The following is a 27,591-nucleotide window of genomic DNA, read 5'->3' as shown; positions in this document are numbered from 1 at the left end:
GATACATGTTTGCGTACTATAACACATTGTTGTTGTTGATCAATATCAGATGTCTCTGATAGTGCCTGAATTCATGTTCACAGGAGATACAGCCTTTCTATTCTCTTCAAGGAATAGTTCACTCAAAAATTGTATGAAAATATACTCATCCTCAGGCCTTTCCAGATGAGTTTCTTCATCAGATTTGGAGAAATGCAGCATTACATAACTTGTTCTCTAATGGATCCTCTGAGGTGAATGGGTGCCATAAGAATGAGTTTAAACAGCTCATAAACAACAATCTTCAAGTAATCCACACAACTTCAGTCCATCAATGAATGTCTTGTGAAGTGAAAAACTAATAATAATCTTGTAATTAACAAATCCATCATTTAGACATTTTTTAACCTCAAACTGCAGTTTCCAGTTAAACTATGAGCCCTCTATCCATGATATTGCTTTCTCCGTTGAAAAAGTAAACTTGTCTGTATCAGGAGAGAAATGTGCACAGATCAAGCACTAGATTACAAGTGAAAACAGTCCAAAAACAAATATGTTTCTACATCCTGAATGGACAGAGGGTGAGAAAATCTTTAGGAGATTTTCATTTGTACATGAACTATTCCTTTAATGATTAAACAACCAAGAAAAAATGTTAGATTTATTGTTTCATGAACAATGTATAAATTGCTTTTTTTTTCTTTTGTGCTAACATACTGAGAATGTAATTAGACACAAGATAACTTAATAAGAAACAAATGTTCTATTAACATTACTAGAAGAATGTTTAGAATGTTAAAAGAACCTTTTCAGAACATTCTGAGAATGTTCTCTCTCTTTAGTAACGTAAAATCATCTGAACATCCTCAGACAAGTTACATTTTCTTGAGAAGAAAAATAAGATATTAAAGACATTCTTTATTAATTTGTGTCTTTTCATTCACAGATGTTTTCCAATGCTTGGCCAATGCAAAGCAAACATGTAGATAAACATCAGTATAAGTGGCATTAGATGTTTTACAAACCATTTACATGCTGACATTTAAACGTTGACCAGGTTCTAAAGATTCTAGAAACTTGGGTAGTAAAAAATGCCAAAGAATCACAAAGAACATTTTTACGAATGTATAACTATACAATCAAACACCTAAAACCCCTTAGCTAGGACATCCAGAAAGAAAGAAAGAATGAAAGACAAATGGTCTAGTTTCCCATGAACATGAATCTGCTGTGATTCTGTCAGAGACATTGATAGGGCTATTCGAACCTGTCTAATGGTTGCCTTCACAGATCTGTGAACTCTCATGGTGATGCCTATTTTCTGTGTGTATCACTGCAAAGGTGTCAGGTTGTGGAGACGGAAAGAGAGATTGCCACAGGGCATATTCCTTAGAGGCCTCACAATCCTGGGTCAGTGTGACTTAATAGAGCAGATTTCAGGAATAGTAGGTTCTGTATGTAGGCCACACAGATGGGTGGATCAGAGCAGAGTTTTTCCTTGTCAAAAACCAAATAAGTACATAAATTAATCTCAACTATAGAGCTACAGTCAATTATTCAGTATTTAACAGCCATTAAAGGAACAGGAATCTTCAATTGTAACATTACTGCCACACAAGGTCTAAATTGGAAAAGATTCTTCACCATGGAGCGCTTCCAGAACTTTGACGAATGAGGTGAAAAGTTTCTTGGCACGATGTCTTTTTGAACTCATTGTAAAGGCAGTGTAATATTTAAATCCAGAGGCCACGGAAAGCATTCTGGTGCTTAAAAACCCTCTTGGATTTGTTAAATCTCATCATTAAAAAAAAAAAAAACTGCTAACATAATGAACGTTCAGTGTCTGTACAATGACTTACAAAAGATTTACTACAAAGGCTTTTATTTGAGCATGTGGTGGAAATGATTTCTGTTATATGGCTGCTCATTTCATTATAGATCCACAGTGATGGTGAATAGTTGGTAATAGACATTATGTGTACTGTAGGATCTCTGGCCTTTGCTTGAAACAAATCCATAAGCAGAAAATAAATAAAACGCATACATTACAATGGTATAATGCATTTACATGCACCAGACTTTGTTCAATACCCAATTCTATTCATGTCAAACTATTATATAATATTGAAGCATTGACATCCTTGCTTGTGTAGAAAATTATAGGCAAAATACTTAGAAAAAAAGCCCTTTTGAACCTGTTTATCACTGTCGGATGATATTTTTATGATTTCTGAATAAAATCCATAATATTTCGTCATTCATACATAAAGTTATGAACAATAAAAAAAAGTGATGCTTGTCTAACAATATTGAAATACTTTTTTTTTTGATGAATGAGGGTGCTCTGAGTCACTGTAATGTCTCAAATGTATGATTCAAGTCTTCCATGTGTGTTTGCAGATCTTCTCAAAGGACATCTGACTGGATCCTTGAGCAACTGAGAGCACCAATCAGATCTCTGCAGCTGTGTGGGTAGGACATCCACATCTACACTGATACACGATTTAGACCTCTAGTTATGGCCTAATGATAGTCAGCATGTTTGATAAATGATGACCAAAGGAAAAATACAATAAATAGGGTGCAGAGGAAATTCTGTTTCCATCTCATTTGCTGTAGAAGCTGCAAATGAGGTATGCCACTGGAGGAAAATTAAATACATTTTCATATTTTATTTACGGAAGTGACAACCACATTCTATAACCTAATATGGGCTGTGTGTCATCTGAAGGTTTAAATCCAGTCACTGTCCTCCACTGGAACTACTCCAGATGGTTTCGTCATCTGCATGCTCTCTACTGAGGCATAAAAGCTGTCGTTAGTTAATTTGACAGAAGAAATTGTGCCTCAGACACTTCTGTTGTGCCAAATGTGATAAGACTTTGCAGTTTGGGACATTAGCCGTCAATCCCAAATATATTTAAATAAATATTTAGGTAAAAAGCTTAAATAAAATCTGTCATAATTCCTATAGAATAAATAGGTTATAATAATTAACCAAAATTTGCTCAAATTACCTGGGGAAGGAGTTTGAGGCACATGCAAAAGTCTCTTATGCCTACAAAGTTCACATTTATTTGATAAAATACTGTAAAATATTATATTATGAAAATATTATGAAATATTTTTACAGTTCAACCAAACTGTAATCTATTTGAAAAGGCATTATTCCAGTCTTCAGTGTCACATGATCCTTCAGAAATCCTTCAAATAAACTGATTTGTTGCTAAGAATTAAAAAAAAAAAATAATAATAATTTATAATCAATGTTGACTACAGTTGTGTGGCTTAATATTTTTGTGGAAACCATGAAAACAATATTTATTTGAAACTGAAAACTTTATAAATCATTATAAATGTATTTACTGTCACTTTTAATCAATTGATGCATCCTCGCTGAATAAAAGCATACATTTCTTTTAAAAAGAAATCTGACCCCAAATTTTGAATGGTGCATGTTCGGTGAAATATTTTTTAACACCACATTCTAACACCAGGAAAATATCCACAGTACATTTTCACATCATCTTCATTTAATCCTCATCACCTCTCTAATAAAACTCTGAGCTGAGACCTACATCGCAAGCTATCCTACTCTCATGCCAAATTATAGAGAGTTCGGTCGTCGAGACGACCAATCACAATGGGCCTGGCAGGCTTTTGTAATTGTAGAGTCACAATGTCTCAGATGACCTTGCTGGCTTGCTCTTTCCTGGTCCCAGCTGAATAAAGTTAGATTGAGATTCATAGGCTTTCTCCTGCACTCCCTTCCTCTGACTAATGCATATCTTTATCAACTCCTCTCTCCTCCTCCCCTCCAAACAGCCTGGTTCTCCATCGCCAATAAGAGCTTATTTTATTTTCCTTTTTGTTTAGTTTTTTTACAGAACAGAAGATACATTTTGAGGTTGGGAAAGAAAATGGACAGAAAATAAATAGAGCAAGACAGCTAATTTCTTTTCATTGTTCTTTTTCTCTCGAGTATAAACGTGCAGAGATACGTGTTTTGTAACAGTGACACACGTCTGAAACCTATAGTGAAAATGTATGTCTTTTGCATGGGTTTAATTTAATACAAAATTTCTACTAGAAAGTTTAATCAAGTGGTATAGGGTATAATCATAGGGCATTAGGTTTAGAAATTACATTTAAAACATCACAAACTATGAAGAAGAAATTAATCATTAAGGTAAACTAGATGCTTTGTACTTTTTACTAATAAATGTGCCATTGGTGGGTAGAAGAGACTTCTTTCATAAATATTTTAAAAAGTCTTCCTAACACCAAACATTTGGACTAGTTTCACACAATCTGCCAAGGCACTAGATGACACGTCTAATAATCTAGAGCAAATTAAAGTTAACTTCAGGAAAGCAAAGCAACGATTTATAAGTTGAGTCATAAGTTGAAATCACACAAACACACACAAACTACCGACAACAAAATAAACATTTTCTATCTTCAAAAAGTGACTAGATGAAGGCATCTAGACAGAATGTTATGCAAACATTGAATTCAGACATGTCTCGATGCCTTCCTACCACCGTGTACGGTCTCTGACGACAGCAGGTTTCAGGTTAAATAAAGACCAGAGAGACCAGAGTGAAAAGGTCATTTAAGGCAACAAAACAGATATGAATCAGGTTTTTAGAGACCCTCACCATTTCTATTATGCTGCCAAGTGTTTGTGTTGTGCTGAAAGAGAGAAGACAAACAGATGCAATAAAACACAATTGTTTGTCTGTCAGTCTTAAGGTTAAGCTGTGTTCCCTCACCTCCGTATGCAGCTAATAGGATTTAGAGGTTTGGGATTCGTTCGCTTACAAAGCTTTGACTCCCCCAAGACAACATAATCCCTCCTTAGCACAGCTAATAGAAATCTAGCAAGCATTTACTCACCTCCATCACGAGGTGTACAGTTTGCCTGTCAATTTTTCATTCAGAAGTAAACACGGTCTAGGAGGTCCTGTTGATAACAATGGGACACAGCTGGTCAGTTACAATGGCTGTCTGTTATTCAAGGGAAAGATGGCTGCCCATATCAGTCAAGCTTCATAATGAAGGGGATCAGCTGCTAATAGAGGTTTAAACTTAAGGCTTAAGGTTTGCTTTGGCCGTATCCCAACATAAATCTATGCAGATCCCAGGGAAAAAAACACATCCAATATATATAATGCATGCTATTGAATCATTCTCACCCAATTCAGTTACTTTTGAAACATATCAACTGTATGCTGCTATATGATGTTTGCTAGTATTTCATAGTTAATAATTAGTTAATTCATTAGTTAACTAATAATAATAATCTGATGTGTTATATAAACATATATTGAGTGCATTATATATATATATATTACCTATGAAAAGTTAATGACCTACATTGCATCACACATTGTCAAGATATTAAGAATAATTGGTTTTAGTTTATTCTACATTTCATTAGGTGACACAATCAAATGCATGTTGTTTTTGATTTATACATTTAATCTAAATGTATATAATAATATAAATGTGTATATTTAAAATAATAATAATGTACTTGAAATATTATACATAATAATAATAATAATAATAATAATAATAATTAATACATATGTTTAAAATTTGGGGTCAGTAAGAAGTCTCTTGCTCACCAAGTTTGAATTAATTAGATACAAATTGCAGTAAACATATTATTATTATTTAAAATAACTTTTCAATAATTCAAAGTAACAGGGTAACTCCAGTCTCCAGTGTCACGATCCCACAGAAATCATGCTGACATGGTGCTTAAGAAAAAAAAGTATTATTATAACCATCAGAATTTCAAATCAATGAAAACAGTTGCTCTCATTAATACTTTTGTGAAAAAAACATTAAAGCTTTTCAAGGATCCTACGAAGAACAGAAAGTTCAAAAGGACAGCATTTATTTGAAATAGAAATCTTTTCTAATCCTATAAATGTCTTTACTGTCATTATTGATCAAATCGCTCCTAATCGCTCCTTCCTGAATAAAACTTTAAATTTCTTTCCAAAAAAATAACCCTAGTCTTTGAATAAAATACAACTACTAAGAGTCCAGACTGGGCTCATTCAAATTTTTTACATTCATACATTTTAACTCCAGCATTCTTCTCCACTCTCTAGGTTTAGCCTTAGCACTTGACTTTTAGCTGCAGAGTGTACGCACTTTTCTTTGAGATGTGAATTGCACCTCAAAAGATACTGATAACTTGCTTTGGAGCTGGGCTGCGAGTGACAAATCGGAGGTGAGAACTGATAGCAGGGTCAAAAAGGAGACTCTCTTTGTAGGAAGAGAAACAAATATTAAACCAAGCTTATTCCCTGCTTTCTTAACAGATGGCAGACTGCCCTCAGATCACGCTGTGCTGTATGAAAGCCTTAAGCACTGCAGAGCAGACTGCATCGCTCCTGATCTAATCAACTCATGTCTTTACTGTTGAATTCTCTGTAATTATGTCCTCACACTGTTGTGGGTATAGTTTAGATAGCAGCATTAGGGTGGGGTATATCACACTGAGATGAAGACAAAGGTTAACCCATGAGGTCTGTGCCCTGAGCACTATAACAATAAAAGTGTAAAAAGAAATAATAGCGTTGTTATGGACTGCATTGTGTTTTCTCAAGCAGGCCATAATAATAAGAGAAGATAAAGAAAACCAAGGACAATAAAACTCATAATCACAACACGACAGCCACAGAGGACTCATATATAAAACAATATAAATAAATGAAAACGAAATGGTGAAATTTATTTTAGACTTTACTGCAGGGAGAGAAAAAAAAACTAACAGGTAAAAAGATCAAGAGGAAATCATAACCTGGTACCAGATATTTCAACAACAGCTTTAAACTCCTCCACATTTACACAGCTGTGTAGATATATAACGACTAGATCATTCAATGTAATATTTCAATTGTATTAAACTGAACTACTTTAAATATTTAAACACAAAAATTTTACATTCAGCTGAGGTTATTCAGGATATTATTAATACCCATAATATTTACAGTAGACTACCATTCAAAAAAACAAAAACAACAATATTGTTAAATTTTAGTTTTAAATAAATACTAAAATAAATACTAAATATTTAAATAACTGTTGATTAATTTAATGTAATAGTCACTCCAGTCTTCAGTGTCACATGATCATTCAGAAATCATTCTAATATGCTGATTTGCTGCTCAAGCAACATGTATTATTATTATTATACATTTTAGAAACTTTAAATTAGCAAGGTATAACTTTTGTGAAAAGCATGTTCCATGTTTTGTTTTTTATTATTCAGTGCATAACTAAAAATAAAAGTATTAATTGAAAATATTAAATGAAAACCTGTATACTTATAGAGCATATCCATGATATAATTATTAATATAAAGAATTAAGAATAAACAAAAACAGTCATACTATAGCATACTTACCAGTGTTGGACAGTAATTAGTTACTAATAATATTACTTTTTGCAGTAACTAGTAGTGTAACTAATAAGATTTCAGGAATAATTTTACAGTTACCATCCATAAAACAGCTTAGATGTCTCAGCCCCGCTGATTTAAAATCCAAAAATCAAATAATTCCTAGATTTATTTTCTTAATTTTCATGACTAGCACATGCATGTGATGTCCCCAGAGCAGCAGATAAGCTTGGAATATGGAAAAGCTTACATTCAGCAGAAAGAAATTATGCATTTTATTGATTTTGTCAGGAAAAAAGATGATCTAAACACTGTAGAGTAAATCGTGGCAGTACTTTACTCTTGAGAGAATGATTTCAGAGTAAGTCAGAATAATATTGAATGTGACAGTTTATTATTATGTGTCAGCCAAATATATTATGCCAATTACATTGTCAATTCAGAGATAATCAAAGATAAATCTAGTTAGTAAAGATCCATACCTGACTTCAGGAAAATACATAGAATGGAGTATATGGGCACGCTCCATGCTACAGGCTCATCTGGCTACAGAAGCGCCCTGTTTTTCTTGCAACATTCAATTAAGTACTCAGACCAAGACAAGCATCCTTTTAAAACCTCTAAGCTTGAAAAAGGAACCTGTTTGTGCATGTGATTTTTACAAAACCCTCATCTTTTCTCTGCATATCCTTTCATCTTGTCACTTAGCCTCTCATCTTTCATACACATTCTCATCTGGCTGGAGATGCTGGACAGCTAAATGGAGAATGTCATGATGACCAGGTATCAAGAGCACTGCAGATCCCAGAGAAAGAGGATACAGGGAGCGCTGGGCACCATCTGTGTCTTGAGCTGGTTGTTTCTTTCCTCCTATACGTTTATGTCAGAAATCCTTTAGTTTGCAGGTTTTGTGCATGTGTATAAAGAGATGCTGTCAGCTATTATGCTTCAGATGTGTGCCTTTAAGTAAAAAGAGGAATGAAGAAGTGATTTTTTGAAAGGAAGCTGTTTGAGTACTTCTTAAACCTTGAAGTCCTGTACCTTTCATTTCAGAGCATATTCAGTACTTGCTCCTAACAGCAGTATTTCTCACTTTCACATTGAATGTCACAGTACACATAATGGATTCATAAGGAACTGAGGATAAAAGACAACTCTTTTCTTCTTCTTCTTTCTTTCTTTCTTTTTAGGGCTCTTAAATAAAATACATGTTCCTCCATCTTACTAAAAATTGTGAATGCTGCAATGATTTCTTGCTGGAAGACTTTAAGAGTTTTAATGGACTGTCTGAAAAAAAAAATGTGAGTGGTTCTTGCTTGTGCAAAATTTGCCAAGAGATTATTAGCATGCAATAGATTTTTATAGGTGGGTTCGCGGCTGTTGTGGAAATTCAATTAGATTTAAGTCAGACATGAATTATAGTTTTATTGTAGTATATATACACGTATATGTATATGCATATGTATATTTATATGCACGTCCATGCAAAAGTTGCCACACATTGGCAACTACCCAGAATGCCATATTAGAAAAGACACATCTGTCTCAACTAGTGGAGAATGTAAATAAGATAGAAAGAATGTTTTTGAGTGATTCACAACTTTTACACATTTTATCAACGTATTATTTGTAATTCACATCCCTTTTTTAAAAGTATGAGAAAAAAAAACTAATGAGCAAACAATCAGCATTCAGCATGTAATAACAGTACATACATGACAATCCTTATGTTTTTTATTAATACTTTGAGTTAATTTAATGTTTTCTGCTAGCAGTAAGACTCACCAACTGCGTTTGACATTACTTTTTGTGTTTAAAAAAATGTTCTGCAGAATTACACAGATTTGCCCCTAAAAACAGCAGAGTAAATATGAAGAAAATCCATCTGGGTCTGACGATGCAGACAGCAAGAATAGACACAGAGTATTAACAGACAGCAGATGCATTGAGCTTCTAACAACAGCTGAGATTTACACAAAAGCCAAATTACAGCAAGCATTCAGATTCTTCAGTAAATATATTCACACTGCCAAAACACAGAGCGGTAAGCCACCCTACTCAATTTAACTCTGTACCTCTGCAGCGTTTCCTACTGATTACATTCTTCAAACACTAGTACATTATGATGATTGTAATCTGAGGCTTCAACCTTATAGACATCCTTAAACGGTCAAATGCAAATTTCTATCTACACTTGTACACATGTGCACATGTGGTGTAGAGCCTCCATGACAACACACACACACACAAACACACACACACACACACACACACACAAACACAAACACAAACAAAAACACACACTCTTTCTTACTCATTATAGGTAATGTATTCTGCTTTAATTAAAGAGCTGCCATCACTGTGAGGTCCAGCTGAGAAAGAGTCAGTGGGGAATCTAAACAGCATCAGTGTGCAATAACAACACGTACCAAGAAAACTTTATTTCAGGTATTACGCAGCGTCCTAAACACACTCCACTCAACATTATAAAACACTTTGTTCCAGCTTTCAACTCTGATTGAATGTGTTGAGAGAAATAGGGGAAGTATATTTGTGTGCAAGTATTATTGTTTTCTATGTTTATTAGGGACAGGACATACAAAGTGCTAAAAAGTTTTCTTTCAATTCAACATATATACATATGCATATACATATACATATTCATATATAAGCTTCCAAATAGTGACGATAAACTAAAATAAGTGATTCAGATGATGAATCCATAGATGATAATTTAAAATATTGTGGCTTGTTGTGTGCTCCTTTTACAAAGAATAAAGCCGTATCTACAGTATAAATTGGCTTTTTGACTTGCCAGTAATCAGCTATCAAAACCCATCAAGAATACCATAGCAACCACCTTGTTTTCACCCAGAACACCTTAGCAACCACTTAACACATAATAGCACCCACCAAAACACCCAAGTTACACAGCTACTGCATAAATAACACTTTTTAATGTAAACTAAAACTAAAACCATTAAATATTGTTTTTGGTAACTGAAATAAACGTAAAACAAAATAAATAGAAATATTATATGAAAAACTTTGAAAATTAGAAATGCTGCCTTGTTATCTAATTGAATTACATATGTTTAGGCTGAAGTACTAAAATATTTCAAACTAAAACTGAAATAAAAATAAATTAAAGCCACATAGAAATAATACATAACATGAAAACTAATAAAAATGACAAAAGCCCACACAATTACTAAAACGAAAATTAAAAACCAAACTGAAAATAAAAGCTAGTGCAAAATATTGATACATACTATAACAGTATCTAAATATATACTAAAATAACCCTACCTAAACTATACCAACAGAAAATATTATATGAAAATTATATTTTTTCATTTTATAACTCAGTTTCACACATCCCTAAATATTAATCAGATTCCCCTGCCTTGCAACTTTAGTTACCCGTTTATAGCGTGCTGTTTTTGAAACGTAATAATGCATATTAGCTTTTGCCTGTGTTCATGATCTGTGCTCTGTAAAGCAATGGAACTGATTTCTGAAGTGTGAAGGAATGTCATTAAGTGTCAAATCTTCCCAGGGCTAATTTCATATGCTTAAGCACCCTCACTCTCACACAGATACACAAACACATTTACAATGAAGAGACGCTTTAATCCAGTGTGCTTCACATAACTAATCTGCAGGGCAGTACATGCTACATTTTAATGAAACAGACAGTATTTACACAGTATTTGACTTCACATGAAGTGAAAGAATCCACCCTACATAGTTAATCATTTGTGTTAATTAATGCAAATTCATAAATAAGTGACATATTGCATATTGCATGCACGGAAAACAAGAGAACCGCAAAAGACAACAGCACGCATTTAACACCTATCCAAAAAGGAAGCTTCAGTTTTGAGTGAACTCTCTTTAATGTTTTATGGCTAGGCTTAGGCTCTCTGTGCAGAGGGAATTCTTGGTGGTCTTAACAGGGAAGATTTTTGGTCTTGCACAATCTGCACTCTGTAAGTCATGGCTTGTTTTTTTTCTTGTTCCAGGATAAACTCTGTATCAGTGGCTGCCAAGTTCAAAATAGCTCCATGCTGTGGAAAGACGTGCAAATTTATGCAGCTTTCTCAAAGTTGGCAGTGAAAAGACCTGACACTTTTACTCAGAGCCAATGTGCAGACTAATCTTCTAGTATGAGCGCATAACCACACCACACATGCCGTACAGAAGAAAACATTTACACCCAAATTATGACGGAATTTCTCTCAAGTTGTTACATATTTCATCTGCAGCATAAAACGTATTTCAAACAGAGACATTTTCAGCATGCATCTTAAAAATGTTTATTTTATTTATTTATTATGTTTTTTTTATTAAATGCATTGAGGTACTTTTTTTTAAATTAACTTCTTTCATTAGGAATGCTATTAGAGGTCAAGAGAGGGCTTGTACTATGAGGTGTGAACAAGCCCAAAGACTGCCACATCAGTCCATAAACCTGTTCTTTCTTCCCACAGTTTAAACTCTCTCTCTCTCTCTCTCTCTCTCTCTCTCTCTCTCTCTCTCTCAAAACCTAAAAAAAGTACCAAATTCTGTAACTGTAGTACCCTTCCTAAAATTACAAATATGTATAATTTAGGTATTAATCTGTACACTTTACCTTTAAGATATGTACCTTTAAGATACCACTATGGACCCTTTATGGGTAAACATCAACATCAAATTTGACTGAACTTGAGCAAATATAACAGTCTATATGTACAAGGTTTTTTTATTTTTTATTTTAATTGTATTTTTTTTTTTTTTTTTTTTGACATGTTGGCGTTATATCTTTTACTTGGATGTTATAAGTTGCAAGAGTTAACACAGCTGGATAAAAATGTGATTATTTTAAATGGGTATTATTCTTTTCTATAACCACTGTAGAAAGGTGCATGTCTTGAAAAGGTACCACTTCAGTGACAGCTTTTGTAACTTTTATTTTTTTTCCTGCGAGTGTGCATGCTACATGCAAGGTGCCCAAACATGTCTACATGTGCCACTGCTTCATGCTTGTCTCTTGTCTGCAAGCAGGCCGTGGCGTTGACTAGATAAGAAGTTCAGCGCCATCTGTAGTTTCAGTCTAATCTTAACTGTAAATCAGAAAGCCCTATATGGGCAGCAGCGCCTGTCACCAGAAGCAGGGTAATAATGGAGACAGTCCCCGCAGACACGTAGGCCCCTATACTGTGAAATTTGGATTTCTCTTGTTTCCTTAATCAGATGTGGACAGAGATGGATTGGCACACAAAAAGGCTTTCCTCTGGGTGTTTCAAGAACTTAGCAGATGTGAACTATATGTGTGTTTGCTGTGCTACAGTACCTGAACCCTGTCCAATTACATGTCAGTGAACACCCACTCACTAAACACTGGCCATTACACAACTATTCCAGCTTAACGAACATTCCAATGCACATCTACTGTACACACAAACAAATTAGGAACTGGCCATTTATGCTTCAGTCTGTAGTGTTTATTTGAACATTTGGAAGCCCACAGAGGAAGTCGTTTTAAGTAATGATATCCTGAGTGCTTGTGTATAATTTCTGTTTGTTTATGTGCTTCGTCTTTTTCTCTGGAGAAAAAGGTCACAAATCGCCTTTAATATTTTATAACTTTTATAAAATCAATAGATATATTTGAAACATTTTATGTTCAAAAAAATGTGAATAAGCAGTACATATATCTGATATGTAAATTAGGATAAACTAATTCTTTATATTTGCTTATCATCTATTCCATATCTGATGCCGTAATTTATTAGCGTGTAAATGAATGTCATATTACATGAATCCCTTCATGTCATTTTGATTCATTTTGACATGTTTACAGTCTGTTTTAGAAGACTTTCTGGGATTTCTGCTGAGAAAACGAGAAGCTAGGGAGAGAGAAATAAAATATATGGGGAAACAGCTTCTCTTATGTTTACCCAGAGCATGTGGATTAGTCTAATGACACAGAGTCACACAGCTGTTTATTGATCATAAAAAGGGAGTGTGTTATTTTAAGCCACAAGCAACTATTCAAGTCCAAACAAACACAAACACATACACACATGATCAATCCCTTCCTCTTTAACAATTGAACACAGACACACAGTACTGAATGTTAGTCTGACTTGAACGCCTCTTGCTATGCAGTAGTGTATCGAAGACGGTTCATGGAAGCGAATACAATAAGCCTTTCCTTTGAAGTTTATGAATGGTTTGACATGCAGGATAAGTGTTTTTTTTTTTTTTTTGCCGAATGACTGAGCCAAAGGCCTGTTCTCATGATGGCTGCACTGTTAAAATGGTCTATTGTGATACTAATATGGTTTGTCAGCTATAAATCTGTCTGAAACATTCACAACAAATATTTCATATGAGCCATTTTCAGCGTGCATAATAAAACGAAATCTTTAAGAGTATAATAGTCCCCGTGAATGCATATTTCTATTCATCCCGAATTGCACTCACAAATGTATGAATGTCATTACATTTTATTCAAAATACTAAACCAAATGGCATTTAAATAAAGAAGAAAAAATAAAATTGTAGACATATTGTTTAGACACACATGACTTCAGAAGTGTGTTCACACATGTATATATATTTCTCTTGTGAAACGAGCACTTTGTAAACTGTCAGAGGTCAACCAGACAGCATTACCCATTTCCCATCCACAAGAAATTGGCCTGCAAACACACACACACATAGGCTACAGAGAGCACCAGGAATTTGAAGCCAGTCAATTTGAAGCCCAGATAGATACAATGAAATCATAGAAGGATTTAAAGGAAGAAAAATGTCTGCCATCATCAGACCCATTTAAGCAGCATGGATTGCACCGGCAATACAATGCACAATCTGTAGAGCAGCACAAACCAAAGCTCTTATTCTCCATTACATAATCACAGCTGTTTTTCAGGATTGTAATGTCCACCCCTTTCTTAAAATGTTCTAGTGGTAACTTTTTCCTAGTAGTTTTCTCCACAACTACTGCATATGCATGAGTCTTCTCTCCTGTTACAAGCCAAACATTAACAAAATAAGTATGTTAATGAAAATGTACAGTTCAAGTCAAGAAAAAAGCAATCAAATGCATGTTATTTCCTTCATTTATGTAATGTATTGTTTATGTAATGTTTCATATTATATAACTTAGTTGTTCAGCCTTTTCAGTGTAAAACAGCTAAAACGATCAAAGAATCAAAGAACAGTGAAAATCCAATTCATCATCATGAAACTATCTAATTGATGATGATATATTGCTTTTTCACTACTTTAATAAAGCAAGATATTTTCCAATACACCCTGAAGGATTTTTATCTCATATGACATCAATTATTGAAATGTTTGAGTACAAACAACATGCCATTTCCTTTAAAGAGAGCCACATGCAATATATTCTCCATATCTAAAACAACTCTTCAGTTACTGTGTGTTGTTCTTTCTTTAGAAATTGTTTGATTTAGGTCATGCTTTAATTTAAAAAGCGGTCTATTTTAAGGGTTTCCCTTAATTAGCCAAGTGGAGGGTCTCCTAAGCTAATAAGGTGGATAGACGTAAAAGTAAACACTTCTCAATATACAGTAGAGTGTGTTTGTGTTATCAGGATAAGCTAAGCTGTTAGACATTAATTGGCCTTGGAGAGTGTGCGAGAGTGTCTGTGTGATTGATATGTGGTAAGTTTAGCTCTTGGTAGGTGAGCAACCATAATGAATACACATGAAAAACATGGCGTCAGCTAAACAAAAACAGACTTTTTAAAAATAGCTCAAAAATGCCACTAGACAATTTTCTGGCATCACCGTTAATAGCTGGAAATTAAAGTACAATGGAAGTAGTGGGTGTTCATTTGGATTTAATTGTCATGCTCCATGGCATTAAGTTTGGGCAAGGGGGTTATTTCATAATGCAAAACATTCACATTTATATAATTTTGCACTCTTGTTCCTCTCACTGTGGGAGCATTGTTACAACTTGACCTAGATTTTCAAATATCAGTAATCATGTTCTTTCTTCTTTTTTTCTGCAGGACGCAATATGAAAATCTGGTCATGGGTGGGTATCTGATGAGAAATGAGGTTCTCAAAAAACACAAGCACTTCTTGCACTGTGGGAAGCTATGCATGGGAATGCTCAGATTTGTTATCTGAAAAGCTATTGCACACAAACAAGACTCCATGAATAAAGCTTCCTTTTCAGTGTGACAAGACACCAAGTGTACAGTAAACAGAGGAAAACAATAATCCGTTTTCTCAAGCTGATGTTCCTAACAGAACTGAACAATCATCCATGTAATTTCAACGTTACATCCAATTACAGTCAAGGCCGGTGGAATACTGCTAAACATCATAATCTGTGTAAACAACAAAACCTGCGGGAGCGATGGCTAAAGCACAGATGTCTATTTTGCCTGAGTCCAGTGGACAAGGAGGAGGTATGGTGACCAGTGCCTTACTTTGCTGGGCTATGGCTCTTGTGTTCCTCTTATTGACGAGGGTGCCTGTTGTTCAAGGTGACTGCTGGCTGATTGAAGGGGAAAAGGGTTTTGTGTGGTTGGCAATCTGTAGCCAGAACCAGCCACCATATGAAAATATTCCATCGCATATTAACAGCACAATTGTTGACCTGCGCCTCAATGAAAACAAGATTCGAAGCATCCACTTTTCTTCCTTAAGTCGCTTTGGAAATCTCACATACCTGAATATGACTAAGAATGACATCTCTTATATAGAAGATGGGGCTTTCTCTGCCCAATTCAATCTTCAAGTACTGCAGATTGGCTTTAACAAGCTAAGGAACTTGACCGAGGGGATGCTGAGAGGATTGGGACGCTTACAGTACCTCTATCTTCAGGCTAATCTGATCGAGACCGTCTTGGCCAATGCCTTCTGGGAGTGCCCTGCGATAGAAAACATTGACCTCTCCATGAACAGGATTCAGCAACTGGATGGTGCTACATTTCGAGGTCTATCGAAGCTTACAACATGTGAGCTCTATTTAAACCCATTCAGTTGCTCATGTGAGCTGTTGGGATTCCTGCGCTGGCTTGCTGCGTTCCCAAACCGGACAAGTGAGCGGATGGTGTGTGACACACCTGCTGGCTTTTCAGGCTACAATCTCTTGAGTCAGAACCCCAGGATGCCAAGATTTCGGAATGCTTTCCATGCACTATCCTCTGTCTGCGATGATGACAACGTGACGCCATATCTTCATGGATCTTCAGATGGTAGCACTCCCTCAATGTTGACTGATTTTAGCCCATGCGGACTGGATGATTGTTCCTCAGGAACATTTCCAGTGGAGCCCATAAGCATCAGCCCCACCTTTCTAGATCCAGATGCACGTCCTGTAATGAAACTAAAAGAAGTTACCCACACAAGTGCAACAATAACCATCCAGATTCCAAATCCATTTCGCAAAATGTACATCCTTGTCCTGTATAATAACAGCTTCTTCACTGATATCCAAAACCTGAAAAGCCAGAGAGAAGACATTGAGTTACAGAACCTTAAATCTCACACTAACTACACATACTGTGTGGCATCCATTCGTAATTCACTGAGATTCAACCACACCTGCCTGACCATCTCTACAGGACCAAGGACATTGCAAGAACATGTGGCAAATGAATCAACTACCACACTTTACATTATGATTATCCTCGGTTGTCTCTTTGGGATGCTGATTGTTCTGGGTTTAGTGTTCCATTGCTTGAGAAAGCGCAAACAAGATGAGCCAAAGAGCAAGAAGCTGGAAAAGATGAAAAGAAACTTGATCGAGATGAAATATGGAACTGAACTGGAACAAGGCACTATATCACAGCTGTCACAGAAACAAATTCTGTCCACTGGGGAAACAGTACAAAGGATGCCATACTTGCCAACTGCCAGTGACACAGATCAGTATAAGATGCAAGAGATCTCTGGGACACCAAAGACTACAAAAGGGAATTACATGGAAGTAAGATCAGAGCAGCCAGAGCGCAGCATTAGGGAATGCAGCATTCCTCCATCAGAAACCAGCCAGGGATCTGTTGCAGAGATATCCACTATTGCAAAAGAAGTGGACAAAGTAAACCAGATCATCAACAACTGCATCGATGCACTCAAATCCGATTCAACATCATTCCAGGCTGCAAAGTCTGGCGCTGTATCCACAGCGGAGCCGCAGTTGGTCCTTATATCAGAACATCCACCTGGCAAGTCTGGTTTTCTGTCTCCAGTGTACAAAGAAGGGTACCATCATCCTCTACAGAGGCACCACAGTATGGATGCCCCACAAAAGCGTGCAAGCACATCCTCGAGTGGTTCACTGCGCAGTCCACGCTCTTTCCGGTCTGAAGGAGCTTACAGATCAGAGTCCAAATATATTGAGAAGGCATCTCCAATCGATGAGTCGGGTATCATAACAGTCACTCCAGCTGCTGCAATCCTGAGGGCAGAGGCGGAGCGGATTCGACAATACAGCGAACACAGACACTCCTACCCTGGTCCCCACCATATAGAGGAGTCGACAGAGGTGTCAGGAAGCCAGAAGTCATCCATTCTGGAGCCTTTGACATGCTCCAAACCACGGGAGCTGTCCTATTCACAGCTCTCACCACATTACCACAACCTCAGTGGCTATTCAAGCCCTGAGTACAGCTGTAGGCCTTCTCTTAACCTGTGGGCACGTTTTAAACTCCACCGCAAACGTCACAGGGATGATGAAGAATACATTGCAGCAGGTCCTGCATTAAGGAGGAAAGTACAGTTTGCCAAAGATGAGGACCTACATGACATTTTGGACTACTGGAAAGGAGTCTCTGCTCAGCAGAAATCATGATTGCCGTTTTATAGCTCATTCAATTAAAGAAGACCACACAAATCTCTGGACCAAACCAGCGAGTATCAATGACTAAGTGACAAGTCAGCACCCACTTTTAGAAAAATAGCCTAGAAGTATTACTAGCTCTTTTCAATCATTCTATTTGAGAATGAAAACAAAATAAAAGGTACTGTAGTTCTTGAGTGTACATGCCAAGTGGTAAGAATAGAAAACTTTAACAGTATTAACCTCAACGCAACATTTGATTTTTATATATTGGAAATAACAATAAACTACTATTATATTATCATTCTCATCTTCATGAGCATCATTGATTACTAGTATTACTGTTAAGATTGATTCTTCTTATTATTACATTTAATATTTGGTTATCGCATGGCCGTGTCCTGTGACAGTATTGACTGTTGTGTACTTGTAAAAACATACAACTCAAAATGTCTGCCGAACACTGTTCTCCCCAACTTTAGATTTATATACAGACTGTGCAACTTTGAAAACGACGTTGTGTTTTGTTTTTCTTTAGTGACTCTTCAGTGGACAACTGATGAATTTGCTACAAAAGCACACATCTACTGGATTTAAAAACAACTTTTCAGAAAAAAAAGCTTCTCAGTGCTTTATTCATTCTTTTTTTTTTTTGTAAAGTTTACATTTTCAAACATACAATGAATGTTTCAAGTCTTTAAGACTTTCACCTGCAATGTGATTACATACAGACACAGCTGTGCAGGTAGAACTGTTTTTGGCTTTCTTTTGTTGGATTTCATTAACAGATCTTCAAGCAGTGCTACTGATAAAACTGACACCACAAATTCAACACAAGTCCTGCATACTGGAGAATGAATGTACTACGTGTTAACTATTTTTCTCCAGCATCAGTTTTACTGTATATGAAGCTTAGTTCAGCTTAAACCCAGTTTTTGTATGCAACCAGAAATAATTCCTTCTCAGTCAAAGACATTGCTACAACATGCCTACTTTAAATCACTGTGAACCCAAAGACCTTGCTAAATCAGTCCTGGGGTTTGTTTTTTTTACTAAGATTCAACAGAGCTATGTTTTCTATGGCTTTTAAGCCAGATCTAAAGTGCTGATCTAGGCAGTCCTAATAGCATAATCTTTTTCTCACCGCCGTTAATGCTGATAGACTATTTAGATTCCACTGATTGGAACAATGGAATTTTCCTCTACATTTTGAGGAAACAAATTTAAGACCTGAGAAACCACACATTACAATACCCTGTTTCATGGAGTGAAATAACACAACATTTAAATTATATCTGAATCAAAGTGGATGTCAAACATCTGACATAACAATTGTCAACCAAATATTAAAGCCCTAGAGTGCACAAACCATCATATCCACCATCTCAAAACATGAGTAGATTGTTTGAAATTTGATATGGATTGTGTGCAATTTATGAAAGAAATATGGAATTTTTATTTCGCCTACTGTTTTTTATTTTATTTTATTATTATTATTGTTTTCTTAGATTTTTTTTAAAATGGAAATGCCATTGTCAAACTGATTGTTGAACTGATTTATTGCTTATTGTATGAAATTGGACATTGTTTCTCTGTGGCAGCCTGGCCCTGAACATGCACTCTCATCTTGTCCCTAACATGAAAATTGTTTCTGTTTTATTAAACAATCAAGTTTAAAATGTTTAGACAATTCCAGGTAATTTCTGAGCTAAATAAATGCCAACAAGACTGGACTAAAGCATGATAATAGGGTCAAAATAATTATTTAATCCAAATTATTTAATGGTCGTCTTTAAACCACCAAAATAATTCTCTGATCTTTTCCTTAATTTGTTCATAGATAAATCTTAAACATTTGATTATTACACTTTTTATTACAATTTTTTATGTTCGACTTTCATGCACTGTATTTCATTAACGGGTTGATGTTGAGTTGATTGCCATCTCTGATACTGCAAACTGTAGCACTCCAGATTTTCCATGGACACTGAAAGTAAGCTGAAAGAAGATGACTTGGTGAATGTAGAGCAGCCTGAAAACAGCCACATGTATGGGCTACTTGTAAGAGGGAAAGAATGGATCAAAGGGCTTTCATGTCTGGTGGAAATGTCAGAGAGCACAATAAAAATGGTTTTATTTCTTAAAGAATAAATACTTTTTTTTCTTAAAGACATATTGTGTCTCAAGCAGTGTTCAGATGTGGAGCTTAAGGTAAGTCTCCTGATGCGTTTTTGTGAGAACAGCAAAAACACATTTAGGTGGGCTGTAATTGCATGTCCTATAAGAAACCTTCTGGGTCTCAGAGACTTATACCCTACCAGAAAACAGGAGCCGAAGTTTTTTTGCTGACCAAAATGGTTTACACTGTCAGGAAAAATTTACAAACCCATCTAGAAGGGTTTCGCCATTTGGCTAACAAGGTTCTCTCAAAGTTATGTATAAATGTTAATAGAATGATAATTTTAAAGTTATCTGGTCTTTAATAATGTTCATAAAAAAGATAGCACAAAAACAATTTATACACAGTTCATTGCCATTTTAGTTGGATGTTTGTTTTGCATTCCTAAATGTATGCATAACCAAGAAAAAAACTTGGGAGATCAAATCTCAAAAAAGCATTACTTATACTTATACTTATATATATATATATATATATAGTTGTTAAAACCCTTTTACATAATTTAGTTTTGAAAGAAGATGCAAATGTATAAAGTGTCTCAAAGTAGCATGTTAAAAAGATGAAAACGTCTTTCGAAAAAAGCCTGAATTATGTAAATGAGGCATCTGTTGCATTCAAAGTAAAATGACATGCGGCATCACTACTCTATCAAGCACTCTAGTGGGTTACTGACTGCACCTGTCACTCAGAGGAGGTCATGTCAACCCTGCACTGGCCTCCTTCATCACAGCCTGTTTCCAGCTACCTTTGAAGGAGTGAAAGAGCATTTTCAACCCACCTATGACACTGTTATGTGTGAAAAGCATAGTAGCTCTGCTATTGCACCTGAAACCACTACTGTATAAAATACAGTAAATATAAATATAAATTAATAAGATATCTATAAAAATATGCTACCGTTAAAAATCTTTGGGTTGTCAAGATTTTTTAAAATGTTTTATAAAGTGTTGTTCACCAAGGCTACATTTATTTTATAAAAAAGATTGTAAAACACAATATTGTGAAATATTATTACAATTTAAAATAGGTATATATATATATATATATACACACACACACACAAACTGATCTGGGGCTCATTAAACACTGCTTATTCTTATCAATGTTAAAAACAGTTGTGCTGCTTAATATGTTTTGAAAACTGATTTTTCTGGATTCTTTGGTGAATAGAAAGTTAAAGATAACCGCAATTTATTTATATTTTAAATGTCTTTATGTCACATTTGATCGATTTAAAGTGGTGTTGCTGTATATAATTATTCATTTCATTAAAAATATCCTACTCATCCCATCATTTTTGAAAAATACATGTATTATAAATATAGCCTACTGTTTTTTTTCCATGTATAGTTAAATCAAATCAGGCTGTTGAGGTCTGAAAGAGCAAGTGCACATCCTTCATAAAGCCTCCAGTCAGTACTGATAAAGATGTCTTTTAAACAATATGCTGTGAGAGACAGTGACCTTTTGCCACTCGTTACTGGCTACAGTAGGAGTTCACATCATGGGGTTCAGTGAGATTTAATCCGTTAATCACCGCCTAATTACAGTCTTTGAATGTCTGTTCTCACCATTAGCCTGTACTTTCACTAAAACCACGAAAGCCCAAAGGAAAGATTTTGTTTGTTTAATCTGTGTGGGAAACACAACCTCAGACTCTGCACTGTCAATTTCTTGTTCTAGTTCAGCAATGAATCGTACTACAAATATGTTGGTTTTAAAATGCTTACAAAATGCTTTCATTCTTCACAAGACATCCATTGATGGACTGGAGTCATGTGGATAACTTATGGATTATTGGCATGTTTTTAATCAGTTGTCTGGACATTCATTCTGACGGCAGCCATTCACTGCTCCATTGGTGAACAAGTTACGTAATGCTAAATTACTTAAAATCTGTTCCAACGAAGAAACAAACTACTCCTTCAATTCTGTAGTTATGTTAAAGGATACATGAATATATTGTGGGGTGCATTAACTGATAAAATGTATACCTTGAATGCAAAGCCATGCATACATTTCACAAGAAAACAAAACCATTAAATCGAAGACAGTTTGTGAGGTAATCAAATAAATAACAAATTAAAAGATGTTAACCGCACAGAGATCTTAATTTTGGTATTTGTAGGAATGGTTATGGTGGGGTAAACCACTGGGCCAATTGCTCTCAAAGGATGTTATAAAATATGAATTCCTTAGTTCTGAATTACTTTTGAAAATATATTGGTTGATTCTACATTTATTCACTTGGAAACTTCATTACAGCAGTAATGAAGCTACAGTGAGCTAATGAGGGGTTTATCTGAAAGGTAAGATTTGGAAGAAGTTCATGATGAAGTCTAGCAGACAGACTCTTGTCAGCGAGGGGCAACATGTCTCCCTGAATTACAATAACTGAATTACACTGATGTAAATGCGGTCAATATTTCTCTCCTAGATGCACACACACTAACACACAAACAAGTGGCAGCTAGAGTGCCAGTCAGGCTAATTAGCTAGGTTTTAATTTGCAAGAGGTTGATCAGTGTCATGATCTCATGCCAAACTGTGGAATGCATGTGTACAAACGAAGTGAAGAAAGATAATGAGACCTGGAATAAAACAGAATAAGTTTCAAGAATCAGTTTCAAGGGCAAGAGGAGGACTGACACTTTGAGAGGTTGTCCAAACTGGTCAATGATGGACATCAGTTTGTTAAGATGATCAGCTGAACTTGTAGAGCATCCTGGTTAAGATGAGTAGAGCTGGAAGACTGCCTTAAACCAGCAAAAAACAGATGCCATGTTAAAATTGTTTGATCCCCGCAGTCGAAAAAATAAATAAATGAAAATAATAATCTAATCTGACTACATAAACCGACACAAACCAAATACCATGTCTGATGACCTCAAGTCATCATGAAACCCCATTACTATAGAAGCTCGTTTCCATCAGGGGATAAGAGGAGGCAGAACCTGATTTAACCAGTGCAACATGTTCCTAAATCAACATATTTGTTGACTCTGGAACAACATTGTGATTAACAAATCAGATTTGAAGAACAAGTTTATAGTTTTTGTGAAGTTTAGGCTTACACAATCAGTGTTTGGTGCTTGTACTTAAGTGTCATTCATCTATCATTTCCTCTGATTTTAGGGATTTTTCATGGTTAAGATTAGGTTTAGGTGTAGGGATACGGTCAAGACTACATTTTAGGATTAAAATGTTGTTCCAGGGTCGGGTCAACAAAATATGTTAACCTAGGAACACAAGAGGAGACTTGCGAGATGTTCATTTACTCACAATTTTGGGAAGAAAAGTAGGAATTGTGAGACATAAATTAAAAAATGTGAGAAAAAAAATGAATTGTGAGAGAAACAGTCGAAAATAAACAGCAATGGCCTTTTTTTTGTATTACAATTTTTCTCAGTCGCTTTGGTACATTTCTCGAATCATCCTTCAGATTTGCAAAACAGTAAGTGCATTTCTCAAAACAACTCGTACAAATAGCAAAACTCCATGGATTACCTGCAAAAGCCAGTCTCTTGCTCAAAATCCTTAGTTTATCTCTCAAAAATAAATATCTGTGTCAGTGAACATATCAGTGCCATCAGAATGACAAGTCCTTGTGTCTTAATTTATGGATAAGACAGTCAAATCGCTTAGTCATGTTGTCAATATAACAGTGTACTCTGGAGAGATGTTCTGATGTAAACTATGGCAACATTTTGGATGACAGTTACTGTATTGAACAGTATGCAATATGCTTATGTATGCCATATATCCATTTCAAAAGTACACACATTACTGTATGTGGGATATTGACTGAAAGAGACTGTATAGAATTCCCAGTTACACTTTTACTAGTGGTCTGGCCAAAAAAAAAAAAACCTTTACAATGTCATTGCGATATAAAAAAGGAAAAAGAAATATGGGCACAGAGATGAAAATAAGTCCATTTTCAGAATGTGTAACTCTTGTGTTGTCCTCTGTCTATACAGTATAAGCTTTCCAACTGAAGATTCATGAGATGAACCTTTGAGCTATTTCAGAGAAATGGTTTATCATTGGTTTATCATCTACATTCTCTTCATTAGTAAAGATTCACTTGCACAATTCATGCCAAATTGACAAAAAGTCTAATAATAATGTGTAAAAATAAAAAATAAAAAAGTGTGCTTGGCTGTTTATGACAACTAGATTAACCATTTTGCAATTAATGACTTATCCGATGAACTAAAGACTAGATGTTTTGAGCGGTAAAATTGATGCACAGAAAACTGAAAATACATTTTGAGCAACATGACATTAACAACTGATAATGTAGTAAACCGCAGATAAATGTGCGTAATCAATTGCATGAATGTACAAAAGCAATCGCAATTTGTTCAAAAGAATGAGAAACTGGTTTTGTGATGTGTATAAATGACTAAATGATGTGGAGGTTGTATAAGTAGTTTTGAGAATTTCATTTCTGATTTGAGAAATGCACCAAAGTGACTGAGAAAAACTATTATTCCATGATGGGAACAAAACATCAGAATTGTGAGATGTAAACAACTTAGAATTTTGAGAAAAAAAGTCAGAATTGTGAGATATAAACTCAGCCCTTTTCCCCTTAAAATTGCAAGACAAACAGTCCAAATTATAAGAAAGGTTGGATTTTTAAATAAAGGTGACTTGACCTGATTACTAATACAGTCTGTAAAGTACAGTTTGAAACTTATTGTAACGTTAGCTTTTTAGGAAATATGTTAATACATCAAATTCTGCAAGCAAGCAGGTAGCTAAATGCAAAAAAACAATCCATGCTGTCTTTAAGATGGTTTTTATTATACATTTATGCATTTTGCATACACTTTAATACAAAGCACCTCACTTTGCATTCAATGTACTTCAGTTCTTGCATTCCCTGGAAACCAAGCCCATGACCCCTACATCGCCAACAGCTGTTTGAGCAACAGGAAGCATACATTCATACCGGGAAAGCTGCATTATCATACTACTCCTACATTTTCAAACTTAAAATGGCACTATACTAGACTAGAAAGAAAAATGTATAATAAAAAATGTCAGAAGATACTGCAATGAATACTAAGGCTAGGGAATACTTGCCAACTTAAAGCAACTGTGACATTACAGTAAATGGGCTATGCACTCCATGTAATTGATGCGTGACCAATTCTGTACATAAATAGAGGGTCTGATTACCTCATTATTATCCCTCTTTGTTGAGCTAGGCAGGAATGTAAAGATGGTCATGGCTCTAATGCTCCTCAAGGTCAGTATTACACGAATGAAATATTGCAGGCCACATCAGAAGGCACACAGTGGGGAAATAATCCACTGTATCCATTTCTATTCAGTCAGAAACCTCAAACGGGTGCATTTTTCAACAATGCAATCCTCAGCAACAGGATTATACAGTATGAGGATCATGGATATTTCCATAAAGTGAATGGTGGAAGGTTTAAGTAAATACTTCATGCTTAATATCTCACAATGGCTTGTAAACAGCACCTTGGGGACGACTCACCAGCTCTTGCTCGAGCCATAACGTATCTACTTGCGACTCAAAAAGAGACGCTGTACTCACCGGTTCAACTCCTGCCTATGTCAGGGCCACACTGGTGTCACTGGTGCATCTAAAACAAATACTGCACTTTTGGGAAACTCAGGGTTAAGGGTTTGTTAAAATCCAACAATTAATTCAAACAAAGTATGAACAATGATATATATGTAATATATAATATATAGTCAGCTGGTTATCAAAAAGCAAATCACAGTGTGATGGCACTTTTTACGAAATATTGCCTATTGAGTTGAATAGAAATTGTTGTATAGTTTTGCCTATATATTATCTTAAATATTTAAGATAAGAAAAAAGTAATCCATACCAATGTACAGAAAACTAGGCCAAGCAACATAAATGCTGAATTCTTTTTTTCTTTTTTTTTCTTTTTTATGTGTGAGACTTCTGATTCAATAGTCGCTATATATGGAATCTTGTTTCCAACTAAAGGATAAAAAATAAAATTACAGGTGCATCTCAATAAATTTGAATGTCATGGAAAGGTTTATTTATTTCAGTAATTCAAGTCAAATTGTGAAACTCGTGCATTAAGTAAATTTAATGCACACAGACTGAAGTAGTTTAAGTCTTTGGTTCTAATTGTGATGATTCTGACTCATATTTAACAAAAACCCACCAATTCACTACCTCAACAAATTAGAATACTTCATAAGACCACAAAAAAAAAAAAAAAAAAAAAAAAAAATTGCTCATCTGCATTTTTCTCTTGTTTCTCATTTTCCTCTTGACAACACCCCATATATTGTTTATGGGGTTCAGGTCTGGTGAGTTTGCTGGCCAGTCAATCACACCAACACTATGGTCATTTCACCAACTTTTGGTGCTTTTGGCAGTGTGGGCAGGTGCCAAATCCTGCTGCAAAATGAAATCAGTATCTTCAAAAAGCTGGTCAGCAGAAGGAAGCATGAAGTGCTCCAAAATTTCTTGGTAAATGGGTGCAGTGACTTTGGTTTTCAAAAAACACAATGGACCAACACCAGCAGATGACATTGCACCCCAAATCATCACAGACTGTGGAAACTTAACACTGGACTTCAAGCAACTTGGGCTATGAGCTTCTCCACCCTTCCTCCAGACTCTAGGACCTTGGTTTCCAAATGAAATGCAAAACTTGCTCTCATCTGAAAAGAGGACTTTGGACCACTGGGAAACAGTCCAGTTCTTCTTCTCCTTAGCCAGGTAAGACACCTCTGATGTTGTCTGTGGTTCAGGAGTGGCTTAACAAGAGGAATACGACAACTGTAGCCAAATTCCTTGACACGTCTTTATGCCGTGAACCCAGCCTCAGTCTTTTTGCTTGACAATCCTCATAAGGTTGCGGTTCTCTCGGTTGTTTGCACATCTTTTTCTTCTACACTTTTTCCTTCCACTCAACTTTGTTAACATGATTGGATACAGCACTCTGTGAACAGCCAGCTTCTTTGGCAATGAATGTTTGTGGCTGACACCCTTCACAAGGAGGGTTTATTTAAAATAACCAAAGACTTAAACTACTTCAGTTTGTGTGCATTGAATTTATTTAATACACGAGTTTCACAATTTGGTTACATTGCTGAAATGACCTTTTCCACGACATTCTAATTTATTGAGATGCACCTGTAAATAAAAGAACTCTGAGAT

At 35.4% G+C, this 27,591-nt stretch overlaps 1 protein-coding gene across 1 annotated transcript in view; it reads left to right on the top strand.

The window, feature by feature from the left end:
- Window positions 1-19,793, top strand: part of LOC132142327 (protein ELFN1-like) — a 69,946-nt gene extending 50,153 nt beyond the window's left edge. The window contains exons 2-3 of the mRNA XM_059552122.1: window positions 2,380-2,451; window positions 15,438-19,793. Coding sequence (XP_059408105.1) covers window positions 15,791-18,232 — 2,442 coding nt within the window. The 5' untranslated portion in view covers window positions 2,380-2,451; window positions 15,438-15,790 and the 3' untranslated portion in view covers window positions 18,233-19,793. The remainder of the gene's footprint in view (window positions 1-2,379; window positions 2,452-15,437) is intronic.
- Window positions 19,794-27,591: the final 7,798 nt, after the last annotated feature.

This window comes from Carassius carassius, chromosome 6 (genome assembly GCF_963082965.1).
Source record: "Carassius carassius chromosome 6, fCarCar2.1, whole genome shotgun sequence".
Classification (NCBI taxonomy): Eukaryota; Metazoa; Chordata; class Actinopteri; order Cypriniformes; family Cyprinidae; genus Carassius; species Carassius carassius.
This window is presented reverse-complemented; position numbering and strand designations above follow the sequence as displayed.